The sequence below is a fragment of the Diabrotica undecimpunctata genome, chromosome 10 (assembly GCF_040954645.1).
Source record: "Diabrotica undecimpunctata isolate CICGRU chromosome 10, icDiaUnde3, whole genome shotgun sequence".
Taxonomy (NCBI): domain Eukaryota; kingdom Metazoa; phylum Arthropoda; class Insecta; order Coleoptera; family Chrysomelidae; genus Diabrotica; species Diabrotica undecimpunctata.
In genome coordinates this window covers 76,531,931-76,557,138 of record NC_092812.1, presented here as the reverse complement: position 1 = coordinate 76,557,138, position 25,208 = coordinate 76,531,931, and the positions used below count along the sequence as shown (strand labels likewise).

At 31.7% G+C, this 25,208-nt stretch overlaps 1 protein-coding gene across 1 annotated transcript in view; it reads right to left on the bottom strand.

Moving 5' to 3' along the window:
• Window positions 1-12,157: 12,157 nt before the first annotated feature.
• The window catches only part of LOC140452499 (uncharacterized), a 70,284-nt gene continuing 57,233 nt past the window's right edge, over window positions 12,158-25,208 (bottom strand). The window contains exon 4 of the mRNA XM_072546802.1: window positions 12,158-22,585. Within this exon, the coding sequence (XP_072402903.1) occupies window positions 22,413-22,585 (173 nt within the window). The 3' untranslated portion in view covers window positions 12,158-22,412. The remainder of the gene's footprint in view (window positions 22,586-25,208) is intronic.

Below are 25,208 nucleotides of genomic sequence, written 5' to 3'. Positions count from 1 at the left end.
AGTAACATGAGGTATATTCTATTAACGTTGTGACAAGAATTGAGAAAAAACGAAATTAATATTTGATACAATTATTAGTTAACAAAACATGTCTTGACCGGTATTAGACTCCATGGTGACAAACACCGGTCAAATCTTGGGTAATACCGGTCAAGTAAGAATTTTGCACAAATAACAAATAATGTATTGGTATTATGGTCTTCAGCAGACTCATAACCCGAGCATTCAGCATGGGCTCATAAACCACATAGCACGCATCTGCACCCTGCACCATAGTTTGTTGTCTCTTCGATAATCATCACAAATAACACATTTATTTTCCAGTTCTTCGTCAAGATCTGTGTCATCATTTTGCCGTAAATCTGGCATTTCAATATTGAAGTCCGATGAGTCACTGCTAACAGTATCTTGCAGAACTTTCCTTTTTACCTTCTGTATACCTGCAGCCACCCCATTTGTAATGCGGACCACTTAAGAAGAATACACCCACAGGATATCCTACTTGTAAAAGGCGACTAACAAGAGCAGCTGACCGCTGTACTTACCTAACATTTTATCTTAGCCTTACCCGATTATTTATCCTAGAACCCATCTCACCCACACCCTGAGTGTTGAAGCAGTCCTTTTGAGTGGAAAGGGTCCATTTTACGCGGGAGGTGTGTATGGCAGATATATCTTGCGCACCCTATACACAAACTGCGTGACCTGCGCCTCACTAATTTTCCCCTCACTCGTCCTCAGTCAGACAATCCGGTTACCAGCGTGGCGAGTCATTCACCGAGAGATTGTCAGTTTAAGCAATCTCCCACTTACTGACCAACGACTTGGTACTGATGAGTTGTTAAGTGGTGAACTAAAAACGGATGAACCGAGAAATAGGGCAACGGCGTAAGGATGTAGTAAAAGGCAAGGAGAAACCGTTACATTACCTAAAGGCCTATATGGATGGATATCTCTTGTACACCTATGATGGCTACAGCTTTGAGAGTAAAGACTAACTTACTGATCATGTATAGCAGACTACAAGATCCGACAGGGGAGAAATAAATAACACAACAAAACCATGGGGCCTCCCAGGTCGTTAGCAAACGAAACCACCCAGTAAAAGGAAGGAACGCACCCAGGGAATCTAAAAAGTTGATTAAAATATGCACCTGGAAGGTTAAAGATTATGTGCGAAGCAGGCAAAATTTATAATATAATTGCCATCCACGGAAATGGATGGAAAAAAAATCGGTTGCCTGTAAAGTCGGTTTTACGGGCGAAGATTTTACGTGACAACGTCTTTTTCTCGGTAGAATATTTATTGATATGAATATTATTAAATTGCACAATAGGAACAAGGAATTGAATGAAAATAAGAATTGCACAGATTTTAACTATAGAAATATATTTTGTTTACTAAAACATTGTACATGTAAACTTAAACTTAACTAATTTCCAACGCGCCTAATTCTCTAGTGCTGCGCGCGCAGCGGACCGATCATGTTTGAGTGGGAGAGAGACGCAAGGCATTCGCCGGTACGGCGGGCCTCTCTCTCGTTCGGTGACATATCGTAACAGACGTGAGCGGGCGTTACACTTTTTCATGAGTGACTCCGAGCCACAACCTAATTTAAGACGTTGTCACGTCAATATAAAATTCTAAATAATCTCATATTATCTGTTTAAAAGTTTTTTTTCTGTGTAAAAAAATCTTTTGAGAATTAATTAAATATTTCTAATTAAACAAACATTTTTAAAACAAATAAAAAACAACAAATATTATATATACATAAAATAAAAACACTTGTTTGTCTCATTCCGCGTTTCAAGCAATTTAGCTCTGGGATGTTGGCACCTCATTGATCGAATTTCGCAAAAATAATTATACCGTCTGAATGGTCACGTTTTGGTCAGAAATGGTCAGTTGGTTTCAGCTTTTGGTCAGTTCTGGGTAATTTTTTATTAAGGGTTGAAAATTTTCAAGGACAAAAAAAGATGTTGGCACCTCATTGAACGAAATCTATAAAACAAATGATTGTATTCGATAGAGATTAAAATGCTGACAAATGGTCAGATATATTGAGTGTTTGGTCAGTTTGCTTTTGGGGTGAAAATAATTAATAAAGTTGCAATAACCTTAGCACGCAAGCGCAGTCCATTAAAAATTTTAAAAATACCAGGATTGCAGTGCCTTGCCGCAATAAACATTTTAAAAATACTAGGAGAACAGTAGGTTCCCGGCTTTTCCTAAATCACTATGTTACAGCTAGTATTTTTGAAATATAATTATACCATTCGAAAGATCACAAATTAATCTCCAATGGTCAGATATTTCCAGAAATTGGTCAGTTCTAAGTAATTTTTTATTAATTATTGAAAATTTTTCAAGGACTGTCTGATATTGGCTTCTTATTAAAATATTAAAATTTTTACAGGACACCAAGTCGTACAGTGTTGCGCGATTTAGAATAAGAGATGAATTGTAAGTTTTCACCCAGAAACATTCTTTAGATTCTAATCACAGGAAGCGGTTATAGTACAATTTGTTGATATCTAGACAGTGTAACAGTTGTTAGTGATAATACGAATTCTAATATATTTCTTTGTTTTGCATATTGGACGCAATTAATAGTAATATATTCCAACGGGATTAACTTTGCTGATAGGTTTGGCAAATATGCATCCTAAGACACATGTTCTCAAATATACACTGTTGTCACGTCTAAAAATTAGTTTTTCTCGTCTAATATCATTGTTATATTTTTGTAGAATATCCAATTTGTAATTTTTAAATCTGATCTGATTTTTATACCATCATTTTATTTATTCTTTTATTATAAAAATGTAAAAAAATATAACTTCGACGCACAAATTCACAACAGTTGTAATTGAGAAAATTGGGAAGAGTTATTAAAGATCCTTGAAATTAAGTGTCCTGCGACATACTGTATTCTGATTCAAGTGTTCTGCTACTGTTTTCTACTTGGATTTTCAGTTAAAAATTCACATTGGCTAAGGTCTCCCTAGATTCTCTTACGTTAGGTTGCGCAGTTGTAACTATTTCTATCATAACAGGAGTGTTTTAAGCAGGAATCAGATAGCTCGTGGAATGATACTCTTCGCTTCTGCAAAGAGAAACGATTTTAAAACGAGAAACGATATCGATATTAGCGATCAGAAAAGAGACAACAGTTGGCACCCCACGTTATCGTGAAATTAGTAAATATTTGCTTTTTGGTAAATGCATTCGACCTATCCCAAAATGTAGTCGGACCATTCCAATGGTCCGTATCTAGGGTTAAGTCTGTTGTACGCCATCAGTATTGGTGGTAAAAATTTTATTAAGTAAAAGCACCCACCGGCTGTAAATAGACAGTTTTGTCCTATCACAGGGATCGTAAACCACAAATATTGAGAAGAAATACGTTATTCCACGTTGTGTTTGTTCTCGTCTTTATATTCTTTCTTTTTCTATTCCGTATTTTCTATTTCTCTTCGCCGATGAAGAACGCCACTTCACGTTCTGTGAGACCGCTCCTTTACAGGAGTATGCTTGTAACTTTTAAATTTGTAACACTTTAATAGAGACGGGAATACAAGTAATGTTGTTTTGTATATGTTGTTGTAAATAATAAATTGTAAATTGTAAAAATAAAGTTCTTGATACCTAAGATTAGCTTAAAGTTCAGTCATAGAGGGCTGTTTTGTATTTGTGAGAAAGATTGCTCGCCCATAAACAGCATGATGAAGCAGTGCAATATAATTTTAAAAAGTAGTAACATAAATATCTTCAACACCAACACCAAAGCCATTAAATCTAGCTATCTACCGGCTTCGACCTCTATATCATAGAGTGTATGTCTAGCATAGATACATGGAAGTCTTTATGTACGTGTATGTGTATATATTCACATATATGTGTGTATATGTATTTATTTTTTTTCTACATGTGTGTATCTGAAATTTCTACTTGTTTTTATTCTGTAAAATGTGTTTGTTATAAAGTATAAATAAATAATTTACTATTTTTGTTGGCAATAAGCCACAATTTTACTTAAAAATAAGTTTATTTGATGTTTTGATTTTCACTTCGTTGGAAAATTTCGAAAATCGTTCTCAAAATACGGTTTCCGAAGTGGAAATAAACTTATTTTAAAGTAAAATTATGGCTTATTCCCAACAAAAATAGTAAATTACATTAAGATGCCACAAGAAAATAGCTTCAGAACAATATTCTTATTCATATTTAATACTAGTATGTATACTAGGTACATGAGATCAAGGTCACGTGTTTGATAGCATGTACGTAAATATATTTAACAAACATTAAAATCATTAATAAATGTTAAAGTTGTATGTACAATGAATAAAACAATAATGGAAGCCATCTAGCTATACTATTATATAATATTTACTTAAAAATTCAATTTTAGTTTTAGTTTAGTCTTTAATCTTTAAGTTTAAAGAAATATTGAAAGACAAGCAACACTGTACGCGTCAGCTGTTCTAATCTCATCATTCTCAATCTCATTTCTGAACACTACCCTAATATCATCTGTGTAGTGTTCCGTAATGAAAATTGGTTCATTTTTACTTGTATAGACGCATGCGCATACTCTTTGATACTAAAATAGGAACAGCTGATGTGTACAGTGTTGTTCGTCTCTCAATATTTCTTTAAACCAATATAAAATTGCTTTATATAAATTATATTTTTAAGTAAATAATTAAATATTACATAATAGCTAATCTCGTGGCTTCGATTAATGTTTTATTCATTTTACATACGACTTCAACATTTATTAATGATTTTAATATTCGTTAGATATATTTACGTAGATAAAAATAAAAATACAAAACGATCTAAGTAACCTTGATCTCAAAAAATTGGATCAAGACTTAAAAAAATACAACTAAAATGATGAAAGATGAGCTAATCATGTAACTGTGTATCTACTAATATCAAGTTAATGCAATACATTATTTTTGTTGGGAATAATTTGACTTTTGAGAACGATTTTCGAAGTGGAAATCGAAACATTAAATAAATTTATTTTAAAGTGAAATTGTGACTTATTCCCAACAAAAATAGTAAATTATTTATTTATATTTTAGAACAAACATATTTTAGAGAATAAAACCAAGTAGGAATTATACATACACATAAAACAATATATATACAGATACACACACATACACGTAGGTACATAAAAACATCCATGTATCTATCCTAGACATACACACTATGATATAGAGGTCGAAGCAGGTAGAAAGCTAGATTTAACGGCTTTGGTGTTGGTGTTAAAGATATCTATGTTGCTATCTTTTAGAATTATATTTCATTGCCTTATAATGCTGTTTATGGGCGAGTAATCCGTCTCACAAATGTAAATGGAAATTTTTAACTGAAAATTGAAGTAGAAAATGTTAAAACTTGTTAAAACGGTTGAGAAACCAGTTCAGTATAAAGTTAAGACTAAGTTTATTTTGTTCTAAAAGTGAATATAATTACAGTTTACATTGTACTAATCTCAAGTTTGTAAATGACATATGGTGCTAATATTTAAATTTGTTTAGTTGATATCAATATTTTAACAACCCCACTTATGAATTAAACAAAATTTATAGGTTTCCTAGACCAAACAGTCTCAATAATCTATGCAGCTTTTTATCAACTAGACCTTTAACAGTCAAGACATTAGCTGGAATAACATCAGTAGACATATATTTTACATTAATTATTGTGTCAGATATTAGGTCTTTCAAACAATGACATCATACATCAATATGCTTACTTCTTTTATGATACATTGGATTTGCTGATAGGTTTAATGCACTTGTTTAATCACTTAGCAAACCCCTAAGAAAAACAGTCTCTGACAAGGCCGTATATTCTGCCTCGTAGCTAGATAAAGCTAATGATTTTTAAAAAGAAAAAGACAGTTAAGATTTGATTTCAAGTCTGGGCGCGTACAGGGCGCCTGCGCATCCGCTTATACGTATTTCGGCCCAATAGGCCTCATCAGAACGGCTTTCGCAGTCGCTCTTTCGTTAGCGGATGCGCAGGCGCCCTGTACATGAAATTAAATCTTAATTGTCTTTTTCTTTTTATTCCGATATACTCTGTACGAGTACTACAAACCAATTCGCTAAGAATTTTGCTTAGTTGAGGAGATATGTTGTGGAATGCAATTTTTAGATTCCCCATGTCTCTAATAACATCTTTATCAATGTCTGTTTTGCCTTGCAATTCTTAGAAGGCACAGATTAAAGTAGAATTCTGAATTTGGTTTCGAAAATTACTTTACGGATTCTAATGATTTTTGTTTTGCACTTTGCCAAGATATTGTAGAGCCACAAAGCTTAAATACATATCCAGTAAAGGATCTTACAATCTAATGTATTGCTTGCCCAATGAGAGAATGTGTCAACCAGAGAATAATTAATAGTATCTTTTAAATACCTCAATACTCTTTTTGCACATTTCAAATAAGACTCAGTATATACATTGTTAAATTGGCTCAAGAAACTGACTGTAAATGATATATCTGTTCTGGCCAAAACAGATAAATACATCAAACTACCAATTACCATCTGATAAGAAAACTTATCTCTAATACAATTTTACTATCATCAATTGTTAAAGATAATTTTGTTAAAAATGCGAATTATCAAAAAGAAGGTAAAATAGAGTAAAGTCGCAATGGCACTGGTTTGACAAGTGATAATGTGTATATTATTTTATCTATCGATGCATGCTTTAAAATCTCACACAACTGACACTTTAAACTAGTAGCGTTGAGCGCTTGCTGTTTTTTATTTCATCTTTGATGCCACGTCTTTTTAACAACTGAAACCCTCATTTGTGAATTCAGTTTTTTTAAAGTATCCGTTGAGAACAGCGGCACTAAACGCATGTTTTTCGGATGTTTTAACTTTCCGACATTTATTTTCATAGTAACCGGTTTGTTTACAACAATAACATCTAATTTTCGGCAGATCTCTATCTCTCTTGTTATTCATCTGTCATCACTTCTGTGATTTTCAAACTGTCTATTGTGATTGGTTCTGTTACTAGTACCACTTGCAAACGGACTTACCAACATCACTTTCCATGTCCAATACTTTTGTTTTGATTGAATCGATAGAAATAACAATCCCAACAACTTTTTTTAAAGCGTCCCAAATTTCTTTAGCGGTTTTTGCTTGTTTAATATGTATATATAACGATGGATCAAGCAAAAGAACTAACTTGGCTTTAGCCTTTTCTTGTTTGTCTACTTCGGTTTCAGTTCCGTCCAAACACGTGGACAATCCTTCTAAAGTTTATTCGTTTACCAAATTCCCATCAGTAGGTAAACATGAGCACGTGTTGATATTGGCCGTCTCATTCGTCAAAAGCCTATTCTAGCTAAGCCCTAAAGATTCTCATGTTACAGATCCCAACTTGCGAGCATTTTAAATTCAAATTGTATCGTTAATGTATTTATTGTGTATTTAAGTTAATATATTGTGTTATATTTATGTTACAGTTATTTTTAAGTTATTTACTGGTCGTGTTATTTTTTAGAATTTAGTTAAATTGTGATATAATGATTAAATTTCAAGAAATTCTTACACTAACAGTTTCAAAAGTAAATATTTTTAAAAATCATATAATACATAGGTCGTACATCAGTACGACCCTGTTTGGCTTACACGTGCTTCTATTGACGATTGGGAATTTGTAGAATGAATAGGATATAGAACAAGATAATTTTGCACTGCGAAACCCAATCATTGTAATTTTCGGGCCTAATAGCTTTGGCACCGTAGACATGTAATTCACTGCTATTGTGAACCTCAAAACTTACTAGTATACAACGTTTATCTTATTTACCGACGGAAAAAATGGTCTGAGACACTATAATCTGTTAAAACTTATAAATGAAACGAACCAGTTGAGTATACGGTTAAGACTACTTTATTTTGTTCCAAAAGTGAATACAATTGACAGTTTATATTGTATCAATCTTAACTTCCTGTATATTTAATATTTAAATTTTTTTTACTTCATATCAATATTTTAACAGAAAACAGTCGCAGAATACTTGAGTCAGAACACAGTATGTCTCAGAACACTTCAGAATTTTCAGAATCTTTAATGACTCTTAGCAATTTTCTTAATTTCAACTGCTATGACTTTGTGCGTCTAAGTAATAGTTTTTTACATTTATTCTAATAAAAGAATAAGTAAAATGACTGCATACAAATCAGATTAGATTTAAAAATTATAAATTGGATATTCTACAAAAATATAGGAATGATATTAGACCAGAAAAACTAATTTTTAGACGCGACAACGGTGTATATTTGAGAGCATGTGTATTAAGATGCATATTTGCCAAACCTATCAACGAAGTTAATCCCGTTGGAATATATTTGTATTAATCGTGTCGCAATATCCAAAACAAAGAAATGTATTACAATTCGTATTATCATTAACAACTGTTACACTGTCTAGATATCAAAAAGTTTTACTATAACCGCTTCCTATGATTAGAATCTAAACAATGTGTCTGGGTGAAAACTTACAATTCATCACATATTCAAAATCGCGCAACACTGTAAGACTTGGTGTCCTGTAAAAATGTTAAGATTTAGTTGACAAACTAACATCAACTGTCCTTGAAAAATTTTCAATAATTAATAAAAAATTACTTAGAACTGACCAATTTCTGGAAATATCTGACCATTGGAGATTAATTTGTGATCTTTCGAATGGTATAATTATATTTCAGAAATACTAGCTGTAACATAGTGATTTAGGAAAGCCCGGGAACCTACTGTTCTCCTAGTATTTTTAAAATGTTTATTGCGGCAAGGCACTGCAATCCTGGTATTTTTAAAATTTTTAATAGACTGCGCTTGCGTGCTAAGGTTATTGTAACTTTATTAATTATTTTCACCCCAAAAGCAAACTGACCAAACGCTCAATATATCTGACCATTTGTCAGCATTTTAATCTCTATCGAATACAATAATTTGTTTTATAGATTTCGTTCAATGAGGTGCCAACATCTTTTTTTGTCCTTGAAAATTTTCAACTCTTAATAAAAAATTAACCAGAACTGACCAAAAGCTGAAACCAACTGACCATTTGTGACCAAAACGTGACCATTCAGACGGTATAATTATTTTTACGAAATTCGATCAATGAGGTGCCAACATCCCAGAGCTAAGCAATTTTCAACCTGTCTACAAAATTTAGTATCAGGATAACATAAACGCGAGAAGATCATCCGAATATTGTTCGGTTTATTATACCGCCTCAGTTACAGAATATATATACTATCGACACGCCTACTAAATGGTGGCATGTCAATAGGATTAAAATTTAAAAAAAAATTTAAAAATCAATTATTATATATAAGAATATTAGTATTTTCTTAATATTATAAGATAGTTACATCATAATAAATATATTTTAGACAGTTTCTTTATATTATATTAAAGTAATACAATAAAAATTGTTCAATTTAATGCTAGCGTTACCTGTCGGCGTTACTTAAAAGTTTTACCAAAAATTTCAGTACGCTTTGCTGATGAAAGATCGTCGTTTATATATAAGTTTATTCCCAACGACAGATGGCGAAAGCAGTAATGCTGTAAAGATTAAATAGTATAATTTAATTAAAAACTTGTTAATATCTGTTTCAAATACTGAAATTTTGTTTTTAAACATGTTAATGTTGTAAACATGTTATACGGTTAATCTAATTATTAAATTTATATTTAATTATTATTTGAGAATTTAGCAATCTTTTTGCGCCATCTACTTAGTAATTGCTGATATATTAAAATCAGTAAAGAAGGAAACTGTAATTGGGCCGGTAACATTGGAAACTGTAATGATTTACGGTAAATGTATCAAATCAACACAGAATCCGAGGCATTTTCATACATCTTCACGCATTTCTGTTATCCTGATACAAAATCTTATTGTTTGAAGTTCGGTTGAAAATAAGTGTTCGTAAATGTGCTGGTAACATTGGAAACTGTAATGTACGGTAAACTCATCAAATCAACACAGAATTGGACGCATTTTCATACATCTTCATGCGTTTCTGTTATCCTGATACGAAATCTTATTATTTGAAGTTCGGTTTAACTTCAAATCCTGACTGTAGTGGGGAAACTTTGTTTCAGGGCGGGGTATTCATTGAATAAAAAATTCAAACTTTCTCTTTTCTCGATTAAACACGGGATATTTTTATAGTAAAATACATAATAAAATATATTTACTGAAAAAATTGTTTTTTATTTATTTTTTCGCTGTAATCACAAGGATTATTAGGGACATAAAATATAATACAAGTAATGTTACATACAATAATTTATGGGTTAAATAAATAACTTATTGTATTTTTAACATTCATGTTTTCTCCTAAGGCCCCCTTAATATTCTATGCTTCTTTCTTGCAGGTTCATATAGTTTATATATACAGAATTATATGTTTCGCGGAAAATGTCAATCAAACTTTGTTTCAAATCAGAAGAAACCTCGTTAATGTAAGTGGAGCCCTGGCTTAAGCATGCCGAGCGGGCTAGTTGGTCTGCTTCTTCATTTCCTTTTGTACCGAAATGCGATGGGATAAACATAACGGTGATCTATTTTTCGTTTAGGCTCGCTATTTTTGATTTGATCTGTAAGGCGATTGGATAATTGCTATATAAATGATAGTGTGACTCTTTTATATGGAAAGTGCTTGTAATATCGCATATAACTCTACAGTGTATGGATATATCAACTCCCTCTGATGATTTGGATGCGCCAGTATATCTTTTAGTGATTTTGATTTGTTTCAATTTCTTTTAACAATGACTGTTTGATAAGGTCTATTAGGGTCTCACTTTTTTTTGTGTATAGTAAAGTTGGTATTACTTTTGGGAATAGGTATTAACCGAGGTAGAGAATTTGAGAAATTTATTTGGAAAACATCAGAAAATTGAAGATTTAGGCCATGCATATTTCTTTTAACTCTGATAAAATAGTGGATCTAATATTGTTGCACAGAAAGTGTCTTGTGGAGTAGCAATGACAAAACAGTTAACAAAATTAAAGCATTTGACAGAGTAAACTCAAAGATGTAATCCATCTTCTGTATAATATGAGAAGTTCCCTTAAATATCATAAAAACTATTGAAAACATCTACCAAAGACAACTTACAGGACCTACAGAAATATGTGATCATGGATGAAATCATCAAAAGCATTAACAAAGGAAAAGGATACAGAATAGAAAACAAAGAAGCAAAAATACTCTTGTTACACAGACGACTCAATATTGATAACCCAAGATGAAGATAGTCTGCAAAGACTGGTCCACAGATTTAACATAAAGGCAAAAGTATTTAATAAAACAATCTTATCTCAGAAAACTGAATAGTAATCAGCGAAGAACCAATCAGATATAAAATAGAAAATGATGTCATCAGTATTGAACAAGTAATGGAAATAAAATTAACACTGTCCAGCTATGGAGACCTGAACAAATAAGTGAGAGATCAAGTACAAAAAGAAATAGACTGGCAGGATGCCTTAATAACACTATATGGCGAAACAGACACATTAACACTGAGATGAAGTCAAGAATTTATAAAGCCAGTGTAAGACCAATAATGACATATGCCTCAGAAACGAGATCAGACATAGCCACAACACAAAGGCTATTGGAAACGGCAAAGATGAGAGTACTGAGAAGGATTACAGGGAATACGCACTAAAGAAAAAGAATACAATAACTACAGAAGCAGAATGGGGGAGGCCCGTGTCGTCATAATTGCATAAAATAGAGATAAATCACCATACCTTCCATAGAGGTATTAATCCGCTAATGAACAAGCAGAATTCCTTACAAAGAGGGGAAGAAGACTTCGACCGATCGATTTGAGATTATATATATATATATATATATATATATATATATATATATATATATATATATATATATATATATATATATATATATATATATATATATATATATATATATATTCCATTACATTGCTTAACATTTTTCGCCGCTTTCCAATTACCCTGTTGATAAATTTTAAAGAAATCTTAAAAAATGTACTTTTCCTTAAATTACACCTGAGGCGAAAATGAGGTAAAGATAAATAAAACAAAACATTTATACGTCTTTATATATTTACAACTGGATTGTACAACATTATTCTAATAATATACAATTGAATCTCGAATAGCTACAATCCGTTTAATAAAAAAGTTATTTTAGTAATTAATTTATCTTTGATATAAATATTGTTATTCGTTAAAAATAAAAATGTTCAATGGATTTAATTACTTCAAGTTAGCAGCAACCATTACTGCATCGACTATTTGTTAAAAATCCTTAATTCACAACTAAACAATCGTAAGTCATTTTTTGTTAAAACATAGATGTCTCATTATGACACTTCAAAGAACAATGTTAAGAAGCTTACATCGTGTGAACTACAATATCATCGTCAATAAATACACCAATTTTGGCATTACAGTAAGTCGTCCCAAATAAGAAAAATTCGCGCAAGTTTTTAAGACTACATTGGAACTACAACGGAATTTAATATGATTCTGAAACTATTTTATTATTGCATGCTGCACACTGAATATTGTATATTTTGAGAACAAACCGCGGTATTTCAGATCATGAATGTACAGAGAAACCATAATAGAAAATGTATAAGTAGATATCAGATCTTTGCATGGATTCTACATTACTTGCGCAGTATTAATTCTTACTAGGAGCTTACTCTATAACACATCTATGTTTAAGCTCTAACATTATTTGAAAATAAGTCAAATAAGGGCCTTAAAACGCTCAATTAGCATATTGCACTTTGAGATTATTTTTGATGCCAGAAAGAATTTTTAAATGAGTTTTAAGTAGTTTAAACAACCTAACAAGTTAGGAATTAAGAATTAAAATCTACATAACAATTACTAAGCATAACTACAAAATAAAGTTGTATGTACTTTATTCACTGAAATATATTTCGGTGAAAAAGATAACAAATAATATAACTGACATAAATACCACTATTTTTGGATGTAGAGAACATACAGATAATGCTATTCAAAATATCATTTCAAATATGCCCATGCTTCCAAATATTATAGTTTTTAAATATTTATCGATTCACAACCTAAACAAAACAGATTTTTATCAAAGCTGCTACAGTTTAATTTAACGTTTCAAAACGTGCTGCCCAAAAATGTTTACTATTTCTGTGAAAAATTGAAGTATTAATACATTTATCCTATATGTTTTAGTAATTCCTTAAGGTATTTATTTTACATTTAATTAAACCAATTTACTTCTTTTTGACAATGTAAATCAGCAATAATAAATAGCCAAAACACCAAGCTTAACAGAAGAGCGCATAAACACATCCTTATTTGTATGATTTGAATATTTAAACATGCTAGTCAATTCAGCCTAGTAACAATCAAAGTCATTACTACGCGAATAATTCAAGGCTTCTTGACTAGGCAAGGTTAACTCAAAAAAGTTCGAGCCTGAATTCTGCTGCTAGTGGTTTCGATATAATTGAATTATATACGATTTGCAAACAAAACTAAGTAGATTAGGAAGATTTTCAAGGCCTGTATGTAGTGGTAGAATGATTTTTAAATTCTGCTATAAATGGTTTAGATGTACATAATATTGAATTAAGAAGTCTTTACAAACAAAACGGAGGAGACAATCTTATAACACTAAATTGAAAAAGATTTTTAAGGCCTTTATGTAGTGGCAGGACGATTTTTGAACTCTGCTACTATTGAATTATAAAGGATTTTCAAACAAAACAGAGTAGACAGAGAAGTCAATTCAGGAGGTTTTTAAAGACTTTATGTAGTGACAGGACGATTTTTGAACTCTGCTACTATTGAATTATAAAGGATTTTCAAACAAAACAGAGTAGACAGAGAAGTCAATTCAGGAGGTTTTTAAAGACTTTATGTAGTGACAGGATGATTTTTGGATTATGCTACTAATGGTTTCGCTATAATATTGAATCTTCATTGAGCAGACAAGCTTATAAAACTCAATTTAGGAAGATTTTTAAGGTGTTTATGTAGTGGCAGGACGATTTTGAATTCTACTACTAATGGTTTCGATATAATATTGAATTATAAGGATTTGAAAACAAAACTGAGGCAACAAACTTATAAAATTCAATGGGTCGGATAGCTCAGGCGTTAGGGGAGTTCCTATCACACAGAAGGGCGGGGATCGATCCCCAGTGCCGTCAAAAACATTTAGATATACTTAAAAATATCTATAAGCCCCAGGTCGACTTACCCTGAATAAAATGAGTATCTTGGGTAAAACGAGAGGTAAAAATACGCAGTTGAAGCGTAGAACTGGCTCTGCTACCTTCTGTGTATACCATAGGCCCACGAGATAGCAGACTACACTGATATAATTATAAGGGTAATAATATAAGCCGTAATAAATGTAACAAAAATATCGTTAAGTAAAGGAAAACCTTTGGTTAATTCAAGAGAATATTTGTGAACGTCAGTAAGACATTTTTACATAAAAAATGTACAAATCAATGCGGAAAAGTGGGATAGCATGGTAGACAAATGTAACCTACAATTTGGTAGTTAACTCTGTGAGATGACTAACATGTATAAATAAATCTTAACCGTTATTATGAATGACTGATTGCCATCGCATTTTGGCATTCTAATTACCCCAATATAGCCAAAAGAAAGTTTCTATATAAGATTGATGTTCTGTGCTAATACCAAACATTATCAAGCTTTTCATCTAGGAAATGAAGATTATAGTTTTAAATTTGTAAATCAGCTTTATTCCTAATCGAACAAAATTTCTTTGGATTTTAACGAAATTTTTTTGTGCTATGTGGATACAATGTTGTTAAATATAACAATATTTTAAACAGTTAGGCCATGTGTAAAATACCCTAAAATAAAGGGGTTAATTTATAAAATAAGTAGAGGAATATGTTGATAAAAATATCACGTCCTGTCAAGTGATATGAGATCGTGAGATATTTTTTCAATTTTCTTGATGGTATTCCGATTGTAGCTCTACACATCAAGTCAAGACTTCAATCAAAATATAAAAAACGTGGTAAAATTATTACTTATAGTATAAAAACTACAGCAAAACAAACCTTACAGGTTATCTTAAAGAAAAAGATATTGTTGAATCTGCAGTAAAACCGAAATTGTTTCCTTTAAAATTAATCCACGTCATCAATGACACTACTATTTCATAATTTCCTACATACTTTACTATCCTGACAATAAGGCAACCCTACGCGAAAATGTCAACGTCAAAATTTGATAACGTGCAAATAACTTTAAAGGAAATAATTTTATACACAATAGAGAAATTTGGCACAGCCAACTTGACGCAAACACATTCATCATCTCAATTGTTAAAGGTACCAAAAAATCAATTAGAATGTTAACTAATTTAATTCGTTCATATTCCTTCTCTTCGAAAACTCTCGCGATCACATACCCCTAGTAATCTCTAATAAAATTGTCAAAACATATTTTTGCTCAAAACAGTAATTCTAATGGAAGGAAAAATTCAGTTTACCGAAATATTGTGTTACTGACATTGACAGACTTAAATTGCTATTTCATAAAGCTAACTTCAACTGGTCAAAAAGACTGTATTGTTTATTACAATCTTCCAACAAAGAGACAAATATAACTATAAAACAGTTGTCAAAACTTCAGTATATAGAACAGTTTGTTTGTCACCAATTTGATAATAGCTGCTTATACTTATACATTGAAATCTACACTCAGGTGTTCAACTATTGGTTTTATTTGAATTTGTGGCAGCGAGACTAACTCAGCAGAATATATTGGCTCCAACGTCATTAATTTTTGGTTTATTTGCCGTATATATTTCTACAACAAATTTATTGTCTTCTTACATTAGTTATATTGGTGTTACGCCAAATGCAATGATCACTAGTGGCATGCTAGATGCATTGGAACCTGTACGTTTTGCCATGACTAGCTCCGACTGCCTCAAATTTAAATATACTTATAAATTTATTAATAAAAAAAATTAAAAAGAACAAATAATTGCTATCAAATAGTAAAATATATCTCAATCATCAATTATAACTTTCAATTCACATACCTTAAATTTTTAAGGCATTTAAATACATACCATACAGTATACCAGTAAAGTAAAAAATTATAAATCATAAAATATAAATATAGTGTGTGTGTAAAATTCACCTCCACAATTATTGTCTGAGCCATAAAACTTATTGAACGATCGTCATTTTAAAACGTCGCACGCAACATATATAATCTCAGAAAACACTTAGTAACACAAAATATTTCAAATGATGTATCACATGCTACTTATTTTCATTTAAGAAAAATGGCAATTAATATTTTTTCGACAGCTGTCAACAAAAACAAATTCATTTTATCGAAATATGAGTAGCTAGTAAAAGCAATAAACTTGTTCCAGGGTTTATCGTAAAAGCTGAATTATTACGGGTATTCCATATATTTACCATTGTAGATTGTAACCATTGTAAATTAAACAGTCGCCATATAGTCGCACAAAAATTTTAGAAACATACTGAGTAATGACAAATTTAAAAAATTGAGCATTACTTCCCATACAATTACATTTCAAATACTTTTACAAAATGGTACCCGTCCGCCATTTTGCAAGATTTCGTAAGTAAAACAAAAAAAATCAATGTGAAGGTACCTTAATTAAGTGTTTTGTTCAGAAAATAATTGGGGGTTGTATACGAGCACACATATTTATGATTAAAAAAAAATGTTTTTATTTTATGTTCTGGAGTTAACTGCCATATTGAGGTCTTTGATTCAGAATCGGTTTTGGGATGTCGGCACACGTCGATCTTTATTATTTCTGAATAAATAAATAAATAATTTTATACACAATGCGTACATACACACTGTAAAACCAAATATAGATGAGGCACAAGCTACTGTGAATACAAACAAGTGTAGATAAAGACGATTAGGTGAATATCATGAACGAGGCAAGTTCCAGTACATATAAAGTCGTTCAACTGAAATATTGTTCTCAGGAATTAAAACCTAGTAGATATAGTAGATACGCTTTGAGTTAAATACTTCTTCAAGGTTACCTAAGCAGTGAAAATTGTGGTTGACTTTAGTGTATCAAACTGATAGGTAGATGACAAGTTTTTATTTAGGAAAGGAGATCTTATCGGTTATATATTGTAGCCTTTTGACAGTAGTACTCAATCATTCAGTACATAGATCCCACAAGAACATTAAAAGCAAACCAAATATCCGAAATCCTAATATACAATTAGCATTTAATGTTCATTAAGCAAGGAATGTCTATACGAGTTGAAATTATTCTAGAAACAAATCAACATGAACTTTTGAAAAATGGCTCAGTTTATACTTGAGATTAATCCACCTACGTGGTGTCCTCGTCATAAGAAGTGTTACACAGAAGGATATACTTGAGCGGACTTAACAGTCTGTGACTGGTGATTAAGATAAACTGTTTGTCTAGTCTAGAAACAACTCCAAAATCAGGACCAGAAAATAAACTTTCTGCAATGATACAAAGACCAGATCCAAAACTCTGCAATGAACTGTTGTTGCGCAGAAGCATGTCATTTTTTGAATGGTTTTTACGAATAATCTGAATTGATTTGAGTTCCATGGACCAAATAACTCTAAATGTCTTGGTAAATTAAGCTAATTATTGTGTTAAAGTACTTTTTGTTTTAAATAGATCCCTTAGGATCAAACATGGCACAATATGAAGCAGTACGAACCTTTATTAATTTAGGTTTATTGCAATTTTAAGCAAGGCTTACTTCTTATATGAAAACACTGGATATGTGCAGAATTGCCAGAATACAGATCATAAAACATGAAAAATATACAAGAACTAAAAAAAAACTTGTGCCTCCAGTTATTTAACATTTCCTAAAAACTAAACGTACTTACTTAAACTATTGTGAAATTCGAAAATAACTTACAGGTGCCGTTTTTGTTCTAGCTGTCATTATGATACTATTTTCCAAACTGATACCACAACAAAGCAAATCGTGTTTTTAATAAATCTCATCTAAACATTCCTATCACCAAATAATCTCTTACATTGCCGTGCAAACATTGTTTCAGACTTATAACGTTTAATATAAATACTTTTTGTCATTAGTATTTAGATAGTTTAAATGGAATGTAAATAAATATCATTAAGATAATGATCCATAAACATAATTTTAATAAATACTCTGTATTTACGATGACTGATAGTCCTAAGATTTTACTAATAGTAAATATTAATAAACCAACGGTTTAACTGCGATGTGATAAGAAATATGTACGGTCTCAGCTAGTTATACCAGGAAAGACCAATTTCTTTAAATTTTTCTAGATATATGGATGAAACTTATATTTAAAATTTAATTTTAATGAAAGATGAAAAGTAATTCGGAATATGCGAGGGACATCTCATACACAAAGATTGTATGCGATACAAGATTTTAAAAAATGATTTATTAACAGTTTAGACTGAATCAAACTAGTAAAAGTAGCTGCACATATGATTACGGTAGACTCTTTTAATAAATATTGACGATTCAGAGTAGACTTGTTTTGAGTTTTCGCAGAACATATTAGTGAACGAAAAACAGGAATAACTGTCATATGAGGGTGGCAATGAAGTTCCTAAAATTGAGTTTTAACTCGGGAAACGGCCAACACTGCGTCATTCCTACCCATATGTTTGCGAAGGCGAACCTTCCTTTATGTTTTAGTCAAGTTTGATGTTCATAGCATGTTTAAATAGGCGAAACGGTTAAAGGAGAAGCTCCTGAGAGCAAACTTTTAGTAGACACGACAAGGAGCTTGACAACGCGCCCGCATATTCCCTTTCATTGTGCAAGAGTTTACACAATGAAAGGGGATCCAACATTACCAAACCCACCCTCCAACTAGCGCTCCCTGTACATTTTTATTCCCAAAGATGAATATGCACCTCAAGGGAACTCATCATGGCACTGTGGACGTTATCAAGGCAGCTGCTGATTGCACGCTGCACGCGGAAGAGGTGGAACGTGTGAATACGTCTTACCGTGCGAGAAAGAAGGAGTTGAATAGGAGGATCCGAGCCGAGAAGAAGAGGTACTGGAGGGGACTATGTGGTAAGTTGGACGAGGACATCTGGGGTGAATGGTATAAGATTGAATTAAGCATTTCGACAACTGTGCTCCGTAGAGATACTATTGGACCAGAAGATGAAGACAGTCACCGAACTGTTTCCACAAGGACAGTGGTATGGTGTGCGGAAAGACATCGAGGCTGTGTGTGGGGTTCCCTTTACGTTGGATGAACTGGCTGTGGCGGCGAAAGTGGCTCCTTGCGTCGGAAAGTTGTACGAGAGAATGCTACGTGCACGTATCGAGAAGGTGATTGTGATGTCTGGAGGCAGTGGATGCGGTGACCGATGTGCTTAGGGCGGCACGGGGAATTGGGGCTGATCACTGATGGGAAATCCTCATTCTCTTTGACGTCCGAAATGCTTTCAATACATTGCAGTTGGAAGCAAGGAACTATCTGGGGCATCTGAGGAACGTGGTCGCTGATTATCTTTTTATCTTTCCGAGAGGAAGATTGTGGTATAAAATGGTGTGAAGGTGGATGTAACGGCTGGAGTCTTGCAGGGTTCCGTCCTGAACCCTAAACTGTGGAATGTGGCATATAACGGGATCTTAAACTGCGCATAGGTGGGAGGGTGTTCGAAGCTGGATGGACTGTGGGCATGAGCAGCTGGATTATCGCAGTATGTACGAATTAAATAGGAGAAAATGAATGAGAGACGACGCGAAGGAGATGGCAGTAAAGTCTTTGGTGGTTCGTATGGGTGTGGTTTTCCCGATGAATTTGTGGGAGGAAGAATGGAAATCGAGTGATAGCAGGGCATCAGGAGAGATTTTTTGTCTTAATCGACCCTGCTATCCTGATGTCTGGAGTGACAGAGGAGAGGTTAAAAAAAACAACTGCTGATCATGTTAACTATGGAGGAGTAATAAGGTTGCTTCCAACAGTTTGAGCAATGCTGTGCAGATTTAAGGGGGAGATTGGAACTTGGCTTTTATTGACAAATTTACGGAACTGAATTGCCACACCTGGATGTGGTTCTGAAACTATTTTCTTGTCTAATTTATATATATTCTACTTTATTTAATTGAGACAAACCAAATTTTTAATTTTAAATTAATTTAAAAATTTTATTTAAAAAACTTTTAATTGAATTTTTTCTAAATTAATAATTAATATGGTTCGTTCTAATTACCTAAAGTAAATAACCCCAACCACCGGATTCTACTTTACTTACAGATGTACACATTCAATGTAACACCTGTGAGTTTACAATGAAGCAAAAAGGCTTTGGATCCATGATTTTCGTGATACCAATTTAATACATGTATGAACTACGCGCCACTGCCTTTCTTTGCTGAATTTACTGCTACAGTTTGCTCTTATTAAAATAACCTTAAAAACACGAAATGCAATGGTTAACAGTTTTTACAAACAAAAAAAAATTCACATTTAACAGAATATCATTGAATTCAGTCTCAATATAAAAGTCAAATATGTGTTAGATCAGTTAGACGAACAAATGCCATGTGTAATCTACTGGGATAAGCTGCCAAACTAGTCAATTCCTCGTAGAGACAAATTCAATATTTTAACAGTCGATGAATGCCTTGAGAGTAAATTTGCGAATGGAATTAAACGTACACCACTACACGAATTGATTATTCAAACATTTAGTTTCATTCTAACTAACTACTAACATAACACGACGGATTTGTTCGTCTATATATAACACATTTTAACTACTCGTTCATCGTTATGGCGAGGTATGATGCATCCAATGCAAGTAAAACAATCAAAGTTTGTCACATTGATACACTTAATCAAATAAATTTTTGATATAATCCAAAAAAGGAATAAAATATAGTCTACCATAGCGACGGTGTCCAATTTTACCAATATTAAAAAGATTACATGATGGTTATATATTAGTTCTTTTTTATAAACCCTTTAATGTAGATCTAAATTCATCCAAAGTGTTCCAAATGCTTGAAAAAGACCCACATTTTATTTCGCTGAAAATATGAATTAAACAATAGCATACGATGGTCTATTTCATGGATGTACCTGAATAGAAACCTATAAAGCACTTGTTTCGTACAGGTTAGTTACTATAAAAGTTAATTGCCTCATCATCACATCATGCTGGCTAAACTGCATAGCGTGCCGATGATTTTGGTGCCAATTCCTGCTCAAATTATTAGTCTCATCATAAAAATTTCAGTTTTTTGAATTTCAAGCACCTTAAAAGTATCTTCACAGTGATACATAGCTGCTCAATATGTTACATAACAATTAGTAAATAAGCATGCTACATAATTAAGTTAGAAATGGTGGCACTTTTTGATTGAATTATCAAAAACTTAACAGATAGTCAAAGAATGTGCTAAAAGTGTGCAGTAACTCGACTTTTTCCGTGATTAAATTAATGATTTGTGAGCAGGGACTGTAATTTCTGTGAATCTGGCTTATAGGAATGTATTTTTACATGCTAATTAGTACAAATAAAAAAATGGACAAGTACTGCGATTGCAAAGAAATGGAGTCACACCTCGCCATAATGTGCAGTTAAAGCAAATCAAGTATAAATTAATACTGAACCAATTACTTTTATCACTGAGAATTTATTAAGATGTGTTAAAAGTGGGGGTTTAGCTGCAAATGTCAAATTGTAATTTATGGTTACAATATCAAATTGTCATAAACTCAGCTGTACTCTACTTATATGTCTTTAAATAACGTAAAGCATAAATAGTTGCATTAATAAGCATAGATAGCTTAGTTCCTAGACAATTTTGGAAAATATCAATAAAACTACTCCTAAATTTATTGAATATTAGGTACTTAAGTAAAATTTAAGTTTATAGTACATTTAGGAAAAGATAAATTTTATTAAAATAGTCAAAATTAAAGAAAAATGTACTATAAACTCAAGATTAAAATGGACGTACAACATTTAGTTACTTTTGTTACATTCCATATATGTATATTTATGTACATCTCCCAAATTAAAAACTCAAACAAATAAAACTGGCGGCTCAATGATTAGGGCAGTTTTCAGATAAGAAAATTTGTAACGAAATTGAACAAAAAGTAATTTGTAAAACTGCATTATGTGCGTATGTATGTAATGTCGCGAAGCTTCAAGTGGAAGATCCCTTTCATATCTTTTACTTGAACTTCTTGAATGAGCAATGTCAGATCTTCCACATTATTGAAAATTTCTTTAGTAGGACTACTTTCAGGCAAAAAATTCTTTATTTGTTGTAGCTCTGCTGTACGAGTTTGAGTTTGGCGATTGTTTGGGATCTCCTACTGCGTATGAACCTTCATCCTTTTTGCGCATTCTGTAAACGATGAACATCACTACTAATATTGCACATAGTAATCCAACAACGGCGCCACCAACCACAGCTACAACAATCATATAAATTAATTAGGGCATTATTTATTTAAATACATATATTATACAATACAAATTTTATATTTCGCATCATTAACTATAATAGAATCAGACTAAATAAGGTTTTAATAGGAGCGGTAAAATAACTGTCAAAAGATTTAAGTAAATATGGCGTTCACATACTAGCTCTACAAAAAACAAAGAAGAAAGGAATTGAAGTATAAAAATTGAAAGTGAAAAATCCCAGTGGTTGGCTGTATACCACAGTTAAAAAACATACAGTGAAGTAAAAACCTCTGGTGTAAAATGGTGTAAATTTATTTATTATAAAATTTAAACCATCCAAAAAGGATTCAAAGTATCAGAACGTTTACAGTTCTACCGGACCATCATCAGTGAAACCATGTAAAGAGTAGTTGAAACTAGCCATATGAACAGATCAAATGACCCTTATATTACATATTTAAAGTATTAAGAAGGTCTGTTCACGCCGCAGTTAAAATTAGTAGCATTCAAATAAACTAACGTTTAACAATTTTTGTAGATGGCAGCACGTACATCATATTCTAATATTTTAATTTTTCCGAAATTTAATTCTCTGAACAGCGACATTGTTGCAAGCGATGCCAAGTACTAGAACTTACGATCGGTACAGTTCGATCTCAATCGGCAGTATTCTTCAATGAAAGTTAATATTAGTTATAGTTGAAGTTTCACAAATTCTAATTTTAGGATTGAATGATTGGATCATTCAATATCATTTTTATATCGTGTTTTTGTTTATTTACATTTTAAGATTAAGTTGCTGTTTTGATTTTGAGTTATATTTTTTAGTTTTATAAAATATTTTATGTAGTGTATACCAGTCTTGTTTCCTAATATTTATTGATTGAATATTTTTTTAACAATTCTAAGTATTGAAAATATATGTAAACGCTAAAAAATGTATTTATCCTACTACACACATTTTAAATTAATTTCAAACGTTTACTGATTTTTCAAATTAAAATTTAATAAAAATAATCATACTTTTCTTTATTCTTTTTTGTGTAGAAAATTATGAGAATAGGAAAAGCTAATGCAATATAAACAAAATTTTACTAATCTCTCTAATCATTAACAAATCCCTTTTTATAATAATTTGATGACCATGGTACGTCAACAAAAGAGTCATTTTGATAATGTACCTAAGGGTTAATTCTCACTAATAGATGGAAAACGTTCATTCATTTGGAAATATTTTATTACTTATTGTATTTATACAGCATTCAGACGGCAATTCGTAATTCTTTACCTGCTCAAAAATATTTATTTCAAACTAACAAAGAAATTTGCAATTGTTTGAAATACAAGTAAATAATGATCAAGAGAGGGATTATGCTAATTCTTAAGTGAATGAAGATTGAGTTACTATTTATTTATAAGAACAATATTTCTAAGAAATCTAAAATATGTAAGTCAGTTGAAAAACAGCGTCATTACAATAACAATTTTTTTCATATCGAATGTCAACAGGGAAAATTTTTCCCTCTGAAAATTTCACATTTTCATCTTATTTGTAATTATTACTCAAATAAATTTCAATAATTTTTTTCACTTACGGAAATATCTAAATGTACTGACAAAAATTATTCGATGATTACATAATATTGTTTTTTCTACAAAAATTAAATTTACCAGAAAGTGAATAAATCTGGAATTGTTTTAAGATAGATCCCACGTGACATGCTACGGCTTATGTAATTTATGTTTTATGTAAAAACCAGTATAATCCCACAGCAAACATTCGAGACATTTTGGGCCTTGTTTGACTTTCAACCATGATTATATAACGTCAAAGTACCAAGGATAAAAATGGTATAATTGTATTGTTAAGACACTGTGAAGTTATACAGTCATGGTTGAAGGTCAAACGAGGCCAAAATGTTTACTGGGAGGAGCTGCTTTGCTAAACAAAACCACGTGATTCGTATTTCCTTAGTTACTACGTAACCACAAAACTCGTTTTTCAATGTTTTGCAGATTTTTCTTAAATTCAGCAATCGGCCATCTGCCAAAAAAAATACCTATTGCAAATACATTTCTTAAGAAAACATCGAATAGAAAATGGACTTGGGTAGCACCAAATGGAACCACTAAGAACGAAATTGACTTCATTCTAACTAACAAGATTGCTACAATAAAAGAGTGTAATAAATTTCAAACATGTAGCGACTATAGATTAATCATAGCAAAAATTGTTCTAGATCTGAAACTAGAAAGAATAAAATTAATCACAAAATCAACAGTAACCCGTATACATATTAAAATTCTAAAAGAAAACTCAGATCACTACCAAAGGACAATTGACGAAAGATTACATGATCAAATCGAAAGCTCTTAATTAATGGAAATCATCCTTGATAGTGCCAAAGAAATCGAAGTCCCGCAACAATAAAATAAACATAGAAAACTGTCTAATAAAACCAAAATAATGATAAAACAAAGAAAGGAAATGAAAGAAAGTAGCAACATACAGATAATACAATACACAGAACTTTGTAAGACAATAAGAAAAAGTATTAAGGAAGACATAAGAAAATATAATGGAAGACTGATAGAAAATGCAATCGAAAACAGGAAAAACTATAAGAA